The sequence below is a fragment of the Lepidothrix coronata genome, unplaced genomic scaffold (genome assembly GCF_001604755.1).
Source record: "Lepidothrix coronata isolate B3197 unplaced genomic scaffold, Lepidothrix_coronata-1.0 Scaffold83, whole genome shotgun sequence".
Lineage (NCBI taxonomy): Eukaryota > Metazoa > Chordata > Aves > Passeriformes > Pipridae > Lepidothrix > Lepidothrix coronata.
Genome location: NW_016690263.1, coordinates 1156964 through 1168977, shown reverse-complemented (window position 1 = coordinate 1168977; position 12014 = coordinate 1156964). Strand labels below are relative to the sequence as shown.

Sequence of the window (12014 nt, the reverse complement as noted above, 5' to 3'; positions counted from 1 at the left end):
AAACAGTATTAAATATTTAATATAAATTCATTAAAGAGCACACAAAGTCTTCAAAAAGATATTACATTTATAGTAAAATTTAAAGGGTTGGGATTACCTTTCTTTAAAAAAATGAAGAACAATGGATACCAACTGCATAAATTTTAATGTAGGCAAAATTTAGTTCATGAAGTTGCTTAATATTTCTTTCAATATGTTTATTTCTCTAGCTGCTACAGAAGGGAATGCATAGCAGAAGTGTAATCTGCATTTGCTACTTTCTGAAACAGAAAAAAAAAAAGCAAGGTGTCTGTAGGGGTTTAAGAAAAAAGTGCAAAGACTTGCTTTGTTTTACAGGCATGCACCCATATGCACATGTACTCTCACACAAATTCATATTGTGCTATTGTGCTTATTTGTAGGGGAAAAAGGCAGATGGAAATAAGTTAGCACTCTCCTTCTTGAGTTTTCCGAGTGATATAATTGGAATTAAATTATTAATGGGAGATACTTAAAAAGGATTGTTTTATGATCTTCTATTACAGAATTTGCAATTCATTTTAATATTTGTAGTTTGATTTATATCAAAGATAATGCAATCTATGTCCAATTAACAATACATAGCCAATGTAATATGATTTCCAGATCATGCAAATGGAATAAACTAGAAGAGGAAAAACTGATTCTTAACCTCAGATGTAATTTGCTCTGTGAGTTCTGGCAATTTTAAATGACATTGCACTTTTTAATTTTTCCAAAGGCTCAGCAGCAAATTTATCCCAATCAAGAAAGCCTATTATTAATTTACAAGGACAATTGTAGGAGTCTTTATAATTTCTCTGTGCAATTATTTGCCATAAATTGCTAATGGTGAAATACATGAAGTTTGCAAGAAACAGCAACTGCTATTCATCTAGACAGATCGCTCAGCCCAGATCTTGAATGTTGTCCAGAGGTTCTAGTGCTATTGATGGCATAAGAAATATAACCAAGCTTCTGGACAGTTTCTAAAATGTTTCACATTGACAGTACCAAAAAGGTAGAAGCATTAAGGGCTATTGTGAAGGGTAGGCTGGCCTCTAGCAGATTCCTTCACTTTGCCTGTATACAGCTGAGCTTTGGACCCTGGACTTTGGAATAAAAAGACTCTTTGTTCATCACTGAATGGCATTAGGCATGGGCTTCCTAAGGGGCCACCATGAAGCCTAGCATGAAGAGTGCAAACATTATCCAGAAAGCAAAGAAAATGTGTGTGAAGAGATGATGGACAAATATTGCTATATGTGCATATATATATATATGTTTGTATATATTTTTATTACATATTTGGTGAATTTGCTTGCAGAGTATTCTTTACTGAATTTTATGCATGCAGTATATTTTGCAAATGTATGCCAATGCTGACTGTGCACGCACATGCAGACACCGAGGATATGTATCTGTATTTATTGGTGTCTGCAGCAGTCAAAACATCCCAAAAGGCAAATTTTTAAAGTTTAAAGATTGAATGCAGGTAAAACTAAAATTGCAGGTCACTCAGTCCTGATCTCAGTTGTATATCCTACAGTGCCATTTGACTGAAGATACTTTGTTAGTAGTGAATGATGGAATGCAGAACATCTACGAATAGCATGTCCTTATTCCAGTAATGGAGAAAGTTTACTGGCTTAATTCTTCTGTACTTCGTAGCCATAGCTCCACTGTGTGTTCAGTATGTCTGGTCTCTTTTCACTATAACCAACAGAAGCACCATACAAAAGTCTTACAATGGATGTCTTAATCTCTCTGTGTGCTTTTAGAGCATTATTTTGAATTCCATCATGCAGGCTTTTTTCTTCCTTTCCTCTTCTGAAGTTTTATTACAACAACAGAATTCCCAGGGAGCTTTAGGGGCAAGGTTCGCGTATTATTGCCCTAAAGTTTTGCTTGAGGGGTGGAATCTGCACCCCAGTCCTGATCACCTTTTTGTGGTGTTTCTCCTTCTGAAAGATGCAGTGTGCAGTCTTATAGAGTTGTTAACTGTGTACAGATTTTTTTATTGTTTACCAGACAGTGCACATCTACGACCCTTTCATGATGATTTCTTTCTCTGACCTCTCAGTGACTAGGCATCTTGTTCCTTAACACTGAGGGAGGCTGAAAAATGCTTGAGTTGCTCAATGTGTGCCTTCTATACCAGTTTCAAAATGGCTTATTCTTCTGGTTTCCATGGTGACAATTAACACTGTTACAAGGCATTGTTCCAGTCTGCATTTGGGCAGAATTTTCGGGTGTAATTTTTCACACAAAAAAAATGTTTTAGATAATTTTTTAAAGAAAAAATAAAAAAATACCCAGTTTAGATTAAAGTGTCAAAAAATGTGTCTCAATCAAGCCTGCCTGAATTATTTCTTAGAATGTTTTTATCAGGGAAAGTAAGGTTTTAACTAGATTTGTTTTGGAATTCAACTTCTTGCGGCTTAAATATTTCTGCCAAACTTATTCCCAGATAAACACTACTGCCATTTTTTAAATTCCACTATTTGTCCTTTGAGAAATATTTGTTGTATTGAGTGAGAAGGAATAAAAACCCAAATTCTTTAACTTACGTAACAATGTTTTGGATTTCTTTTGAGTGGCTTCAGGAACACAAAACCAGACATGCATGCCCACAGCTAATCATGATGTAAATATTTTGCAGTTTTTCCAGTATGTTGTTGTTTGTGTTTTTTTCCCAGTTTTATGATATGACAGTATTTTGGGAAATTAAATATTACTCATTTATTTATTATTTTGGCTATTGAGAGAAGCCTGCAACCTTAACTTCCTTAATCTCATTTTTGGCTATTAAACAGTATTCTATATCATAACATCCACAGAATGTCACAATGGAACGGCCTTTTTTCCCTTAAAGCTGAGGAAAGAATGAATCTGAAGATTAAATTATCTTCTCACCAAAGGATTAAGTAGTCCTACCAGACTAGGGTTGTGCAGCACTGATAGAGCTGGTGGCTAATTTTTCCATGCAACTGCTCAGAGTCTAGGTGTTTAATGGATTAAAAAATAGCGTTAGCAATAACATCTTGTGTTATCTCAAACTGTACCTCCTGTACATTAAGCTCTTCCCTTAAAATACACACTACATTTTAAATATTCGTGAATGAAACAATACTGACTCTCAGTCACATACCAATACATCTGATAATCAACTGAATTATTTAATTTTTTACTGTTACTGTATAATGCATTTTCTATCAATCAGCACTTTCAATCATGCTTGTTTATACAGTAGGTTACACAGTGACAAAAACAGCACATACATAAAATCTAGTTTATTTAGTTTTTAACGTAATAACCTTTATAACATCTGTCACTATTTGGATTACGCAGCACTGAATTATTTTATCTAGTCCAAAATTAAATGAAATGTCTTCTGTTTCTATGTTAACAAGAGCATTGTAGTTATGAAACATGGAATGTATTTTATTTCTTCATCAGTCCTGAGATGCCTAGAAACATCCCCATACCCAGCCCAGACAAGTGCCAGCCTAGAGCAGTAACTAGCTGTGCCTGCACCAGTGACACACAGCTAGAGGACTCCCTCAGTCTATTAATTCACTTGACAAAAGAAAGAGAGTCACATGAACTGGATTTCAGTGCCTAGCAAATCGGACTCTGGATTCCCCTTGATATTACATGTACTTATGGAAATAATTATGCAAATCCTTTTCAGCTATATCATCTTTAAATAGAAATCAGATTACATAAAGAAGATTGTAATCTCCTCCAGTAACCATTCAAGCCGAAAAGGCAATAAGACAGGACCAAGAAGCATGGTTGTTGAACATATTAGTTGAATAAAATAGTGGTGCCTCTTGGTGGGTCCAGACCCCTAGCACCCATCCTGGTAGGTATTGCCTACTGTTGTACATGTCTCAAACCTGAGCCGCAGTACACCAAGTGTCAAAAGGCAAGCTCTTTGTAAACAATTCCTTGTTTTTTACCATGCATATTCATGCAATTTTGGATACACAGACACCTGATCAGTGTTCATTAATAATGAGAAATGGTTTAAATCACCTCATTTAAAACATTTGCTCTATGATCCACAAATGACTAATATTTGCTGAAGTTTACATAATACAAATGATGTGCATGTGTTGTGTAAATGAGAGATTAAAATATGAAACTAACAATATGCAAACATATGCATGGAAATACTGAGAACCTGTTAGCTGAAACAGTGATTTCACACCTTTATTATTTTCTTTAGGCTGTCTCCAATTGTCTTTTGGCTTTGTTTTCCTACAGAGCATGTTCTTGGATCTAGCGAAGGCATCCATGTTTTAAACATTCCTTATTCTCATTTAATTTTTTATACTTAGCCCAGTTATTAACATTTTCAGTATGAGCTGCCATAGCAGTTTTCTTGGCTGAATTTAAAGCAAAGAAAGCTTAATGTTTAGGAAGCAATTTGCTAATAGCTATGCATAATTTATGTATGTCTAGTAAACACCTTTGTAAGAATATGTGCTGAACTTTTCTCTCTCAATAAGAGGCATATTTTTGGCCATATCAGAAGTTCTATTTCAATCAATGTTTTTATACTTAATTAGGTTAACTATATGGAGGGTATGTATATGAATGGATGCCTGCGTATTAATGTTTTGGGTTTTTTTTTTACTTTACCAACTATGAAAACATTTATAACCACTATAGTAAATATTATATTTAATAGTTAATTCAGGTTTCTGGGGAATACGGTTTTTAAAAATATTTATTTGCCAATGTGTCTGTAGATTAGAAAACATTTGTATACACTATATAAGTAATATACAGCTAAAAGATTTAGAAAGTCCTGTGAAAGTAATTATGAAAGAAGCTTCATGTTTTTCTTTTTCTTCTTTCTCCTGTATCTATTTTCTCTGTCCTTTTTTTCTTTTTTTAATCAGTAAATAGCAGTGCAGGAAATAAAAGGTAGTTTCAGCTTGAAGAAACTATTTGACTGTTTTAACATTGTGTCTGTTCTCTTTTGTGGGCCATTTCAGTGCTCCTGTTGGTTGATGCTATAAAAATCAAATTACTGTTATTGTATTTTAAGGGAGCTATGTCTAATTGTTTTTCTAAGGTGAAACTCTCACATTTTCATATGTATTAGCTTTTCAGGCCCATCTATGAGGCAGACTCCACAATGAAAGAGAGAAGAAATAAGCTGTATAGGAAATATAATTATGAAATTATTTCCTTGGATTTTGTTTGGTTTGGTTTTGAATCGAGAGCCTCATTGTTACTTGTTGAAGTAGTATATTTGAAAAATAAGGTCCCACTAACCTGAATGAGAGAAAGGTAGATCAAGATTCAGATGGGAGAGTGTTAGTGAATATTACTGTACAAGTGAATATTGTGAGAGACTGAATATTACTATATGTAATAAATTGCTAACTGCCTGCATATATACGTCATGCAGAAGTCTATGTGCTTGGTACCTAAATCTCTTATGATATGTCATGAGAAGGTTGCGTATATAAAAAAAATAAAATTAAAAAATGTCAGAGTAAGCATGACCATAACTGGGCACATACAATGAAAATTTATTTTTTTATAGTGAAAACTCTTTACAGCAGCTAATACTATATATTTCTTTTCCTTTTAGAGATACAATGTAGAAATGTCAATCAGGCACCCGAAAAAGATGGAACTGCTTAGTAAGGTTGAAGCTCTGAAGAAAAGTGGTGTTTTACTACCAAACGATCTCCTTGAAAAAGTGGATTCAATTAATGAAAAATGGGAACTGCTTGGGGTATTTGCATTTTTATTACTGTTTGTGGGTTATGTGTACATTTTTGTGTGTTGAAGTACACTGTCTGTCTGATTTCTAATTTGAAGCACAAATATCTCTCTCTTTAAATCCACCACGAACATTTCAAACAAACTACTCATTCTATTATAAAAACTCCATAGTATTTTCCTCTTCTGGTGATTTTTTTTTTATTCCATGCTTGTCTCCTGTCTCACTTTAATAATTTTAGTTCTTTAATACATAAAAAATGTAAGTAAAATATGCCATGTATTAAGGGTATGCACCAAGTCAACTATAATGCAGTATATCTGATATACACTGACTGTCATGCTTGAGTGAATGTTAATAGAATTTATTCTGAAGGTACATGTTAGAGACATCTACTGTTTAACTATTTACTATACCTTTAAGATGAAAAGTGGGGCTGTCACTGCATACTTCAGGTCACACTGGTGGCTCAAAAACAAATATACAGATTCAGTACAAATCTGCATACCTGAAACTGAGAATACAGCCAGGATATGTTTCATGCTGCTGTATTCAGCTCACTTTTGACAAAAACCGAAAAAGTTTCGTGTAATTCATTTCACGCTATGATGGGCTGGGTCTCAGCCAAAGAGTGCGATACAAGAATCTGGCAAAAAAAGCAATATAGGGATTCTGTTACCCAGAGACCGCTGATGGCACTGTGCAGGAGACACTATTGTCCCATTGTTGTTAAACAGCTGAGAGAGAGAGAGAGAGAGGTCAAACTATATATTTTTCCATCCACTTCTCTCCTTAATTGCCTTCACTTCAAATCAAGGGTAAGATAAATTTATAAATTACTTTAAATGATTAATTATAGATGTATGATATTAGCAATACAGTTACATTGCATAATTTTGCATGCTATTATCCTAGTTTAAAAATATTTCTATTATATTAAGAGTAAACTATATACACAACCTGCCAACAGCATTTTAAGTACTGACTTGTGTCACTTCAGCTTATGTAGCAATGCAATAGCCGTTTCAGAGGGCGGGGCTTTTTTGATTCAACACAGTTGCTTCTAATTGCTTAATTCTCTAAATGTGCAAATTGTCAGAAAATGTTAAAAGTTACCTTATGATCAGTAATCTTATTACTTTTTAATCTGCACCATCACCATAAGCATTTTGAATCTATTTGATCTTTAATAAATTTATTGATAAAAATAGGATTTAGTAACCTAATCTTTTACATCTGAACATGACAACTTGTATTTTTAAAATGATTTCAGATGTAAGCCTTACATTTATGAATTTCAATGTATTTAATCAGTTTAATTCAGTGGCAGTGATTAGAGTTGGTAGGATATAAAACTATAAGTAACTGATGATAATTCTAAAAATCTAAAAAAACTGTCTTAAAAAAAAAATTGAAGCCCTAATTTGAAGCCCTTTGCTTCTCAGTATATACCTCGAGATTAACTTTTGCCATTAATTTCAGCATTTACAGAAAAATAAAATATAACTATTACAGTTTTCCTGTTAAATGCAGTTTCATGAATAATAAGCAGAGTTTGATAGAGTTTTGTTTAATTTAATAAAAACCTTTGCAGAAACTAACAACACTAGACATACTGTTTTAATTGGCATGATTACATTTTAATTGGCATGAAAAAAATTAAAGACAAGGATTTTAACTTCTAACAATGGCAAAATAGAGGGATATGGTTTTTAATATTACTTTCATCTAAGGTGAACACTGTGGAATGGAAATACATTAGAATGAAATGTCAGTGGTGCGTACAGTTTAATCTGTGAAATTTTGTCCCCTGTGCTGAATATTACTCTGTCTCAATTGCATATTAAACAACCCTATCAAGGCAGGCATTGGCATCTGCTGTGCTGACACAAATTGTGAATTAAATGAAATTGATGTCCTCTGTCGTATATTTATGAAGACGGACCATTCTCTGAAGTATTCTGTTTATGAAGAATTTATGATTGCAAACTGTTCCAGAACAAAAAAGTGGCAATAAATTCTTTTTTGTGACCCTACCCTCCAAGGGCATTGATTTCACCTCCTGCTGCTACTTTTGTTACAGCATAAAAACAATCGCTAGTGCTGGATTCCACTGAGGGCCTTCAAATTATCAATATTTGCACCATGAAAATAGAAGGGTGTTGCCAAGAAAGCACGTTTTTCAGTTATGATCTCCTACAGACGTTATTTACAGAATGCCACATAGTAGATTAGTATCAGTTGCTCTAATTTTATTTGTGTTTCAAAGCTTATTTTTGGAAGCTAACTTCATTGTTATAAATGGTATTCCGGTAACTTTCTAAAGCATATATTTTCAATAGAGAGCCATATTGGGTCACCTAAAACTGTATCTTCATGTTACAACAATTAACCACCAATAATTATCAGTTTAAAAGGTTATTGGATGTGAGTGTCAGTGTATATTCAATATTCAACAATCAGTACCATAGATCTAGTGCTCATAATAAGTGTCTGCCTGACAGCCTCTTATAGGTCAGATAAAATATGTCTTAGCACAGAAGAAGCAGGCAACAGCATATCTCCCTTGTGATGTTAAAGAATTGCCTTTCAAGATACTGAAAAGAAAGGTAACTTTTTATCCCTGGCCTCTTCAGAATATTCATTATGCTCACAGCGTCCACTATCAAAATGTTATTCAGTGATTCTTTTATTAGAAATACTACTTTGAAAAGATGTAGTAAATTAGTTTCATTAGCAATCAGAGGTGAATGTTTATTCTGGTCCATTATTTTTAAAGTGGATGCTTAACACAGAGAACTGAGATTCAAATTTGGTGGCCTAAATAATTGGACTGATGTTCAGGAACAGTGAAGATTTGCAATTTCTAGCTTATTGAGATTTGAATGAGTCCATCCACTTTTAAAAACAAACCAACTCTTTTGTGACTTAACTGCTCCTCCATATAGCCCCAAGGCTACATGTTTGGAAATTATGACCTGGCAGTTCATAAAACATAATTCAAAAAATATTTCATTGTTTCTCCAAAAATGTAGACAGTACCTTGGACAGGAGTCTGGTGAACTCAGTGCTTGTCATGTTTCTGTTGCTGCCTGGAAACCAGTAACTCTCACAGTCATAATCATCTAAAGCCACAGACAAATTCTGTAGAGTAACTAGTTTGCAAAGTTATGTAGCATTTTGTCTCCTCTGTCCTTAATTGCTCTTAATAAACATTGATTTATAATCCTTCTAGCACAGTCAGTGACCCAGAGAGAACAGCATAAGTGAGAAACAAGGGTACAAAAAAAAAAAAGAAATAGAATGAAACAAGGAAACTAAGAAGGAAATTTATTGGTATTAGTAATAATTATTAAAAAAACACACATCTCTGGCCTTCTAACAGATGCTTCTTGTTGCACATTAACCTGTATATGTTTTGGTACATATGACTAATCTATGTTTTCCTTATCTGATGCATTAGAAAACCCTAGGAGAGAAGATCCAAGACATAATGGTAGGGCACAGTGGGTTGGGTCCACGTGACCTGCTCTCGCCTGAAAGTGGCAGCCTGGTAAGGCAGCTGGAGGTCAGGATCAAAGAGCTGAAAGGGTGGCTGAGAGATACAGAGCTTTTCATCTTCAATTCCTGTCTGAGACAAGAAAATGAAGGAACAATGAATGCTGAGAAACAACTGCAGTATTTTAAGGTAATAAAAAAATGATCATCCTTTTGTAGAGAAACTCTTCTTTATTATAGGATAAAATATTTATTTTATACATAACATATTACAATGCATGTACATATTTAATAATATATTTTCACCTTCATTTATGTACTATATGTTCATTCATATTTGTTTTATTGAATATTTGCTATAATATTTATTTCTTAAACATTTTGCAAAGGAGAATTTTAGAGGGCACTAACTGCATCACGAGTGGAAAAGCAATAATTTTCTTTCCTTCTACTTCACTATAAATCACAGAATCATGGAATTGTTTGGGTTGGAAGAGACCCTAAAGATTATCTAGTTCCAACCCCTCTGACATGGAGAGGGGGAAAAAAACCCCTGAGTTTTGTCACAAAAATCTTCACTCTGAATTTCACTCCCTACATCAATTAATTAAGGTGTGTGATCATCAGTTTCTTTGCACATATGAGTCAAGAATAGCGTATCTGAGGTAACAGTTACAGAGATAAATTTAGCATATATGAGAAAACATTCAAGGTCGTAGATATGTGGAAAAAACATAGACCATGAGATTTGCATCAATCTCGGCCACATCTTAAACCTAAGCCTGAAAATTTATGGAAAGGAGGGAAAAGAATGGTATGTGCAATGCTAGATTCAGATGAACAAGCTCTTTCAACTGAAGGCCAATATTCAGCTTTGCAACTGACTTAGTGGAGGTTGCATGTTTTGATCCATTCCCCAAAAGTAGTGGCATCATTCAGGAAAGAGGGCTATTAAATTAGCAAACAGATCTGGTATAACCACATCATTTTCTTCTGTTCATAGCTTCTAAATAAGCTCTCACCTTGGTCAACATTATGAGTCACTTTACTCTGCAAGTGATCTTTGACCAAAGAATAAGAAAGAAATCACAAATCATTGTTGAGCTTTGGAGGTAAGGGGGTTTTTCTCTTCCAGTAGTACACCAGGGTGTGTAGGGCAACAGCACTCTCAAGGTGATGGACAGTTTCTTAAATCAGCACCTCAAAAAGCATGTTGCCAACACCTCTAAACATACCTTTTTTTATACAAGCATTCAAGAAAACAACACAAGAAAAATTACTATCTTCCCAGTTAGTCATTCCTTCACTCCTAATTTTCCAATCATGATTTGGGAGAAGGTTGTGTTGATATAGATGAAGTTGATGGTTTTCAGGTTCCTGAGCTTGTCCATTTGAATGTAATTTTAAATTTTCTTATGACATCAATACCATTTTTTTAATGAATTGCTATCTTCTGCTAATGGGGAAAAAAAATCATGATGATTCTGTTTTATCTATCAACAAACTTCAAAGCTAGTGGTTATGAAGGACTGTTGATAGACCTGCAGAACTTCACAGCAATAGATGCATGTTTTCCATCAGAAATGCTGAATGTTTTTATATCTGTGGAAAGTTATGGCATTTATTTAAGTGCAGAACTATACATTTAAAAATCTAAGTTCTGGAAAACTTTTTTTAAAATATACATTCTTATATATGTATGTATGACACNCTTTCTCTAAGTCCTTTCTGACTCTCCTCAGTATGCAATATATGTATGTGTGTATATATAAACATATATATATATATATATACAGACAGAAATATCATACCGATGTTACTTATGTATTTTGAATGTGCACAAGTCTCTCAAAGGAAAACCTTTAATGCATATATGATGTGATGTCATGCCAACATGCCAAGAGCTCTAGAGATGTTAAACAGGGTAGTACCACCCACCACCATGTAACCAGAGTCTTTTAATACTCAGTTGATTATCTTTTAATTACACAAATAATACATTAATTATTCTCAAAATGGTAACCATTAGAGTATAAAAAATAATTACCTATCAAATATGGTGAGAGCATATCACTTTGTCATATATATTAAACCATCTTTGTCTCATTAAATCTGAAATCCACTATAAGTAAGTTTTCCATTCTTCACTAATCTCCTGGGGAAGTGTATAAAGGAGAAAATGGATATAATTAAGAATATTGCAATGTATAATACATATATTTGAGAAAGAAAATTTAGAACATTTTCAAAAACATTATCTATGCCCCTAGCAGAAAACCTGTTGGGGTTTAGTTTGACTTACTTTCCACTTAACTTAAGAGTTTAACCGTATTACTGTCTTCACCGTACTAAGTGAATCATTGTTTCTTAATGGAAATTTACTGTGCTGCACCATCCCAATTATACACACAGGCACTGTCCACAGAGAATCATTTTTAATAAAATAAACTCAACAACGCTGTTGATTTTCATTCCATAATGTTATACTTTATATTACACTTATGCCTTAGGAAAAAGTTATTCCACTTTTTAGGTGCTTTTCTTTCATCTTACAATTGGAGGATGAATTGAATATGTAGTTCACATGCAGTTGGGACCCAAGATGAGAGCAATGTCTGGGGAGGAGTGATTGTTAAAATCAGAAGAAGGAAATTATTTTGACCTCTTGATTTTCTGTCGTAAAAAAATCATCCCATATTAATTTGGGTGTTTCTATTAAAGAATTTCCTACTGCATTACTTTTTTTTCTAATACTCCCATGTAATAATAA

At 33.7% G+C, this 12014-nt stretch overlaps 1 protein-coding gene across 14 annotated transcripts in view; it reads left to right on the top strand.

The window, feature by feature from the left end:
- The window catches only part of AKAP6 (A-kinase anchoring protein 6), a 272060-nt gene that overhangs the window by 214656 nt on the left and 45390 nt on the right, over positions 1-12014 (top strand). For all 14 annotated transcript variants that reach the window (XM_017820450.1, XM_017820445.1, XM_017820447.1 and 11 more), the window contains 2 exons: positions 5612-5758; positions 9210-9434. In XM_017820450.1, coding sequence (XP_017675939.1) covers positions 5612-5758; positions 9210-9434 — 372 coding nt within the window. The remainder of the gene's footprint in view (positions 1-5611; positions 5759-9209; positions 9435-12014) is intronic.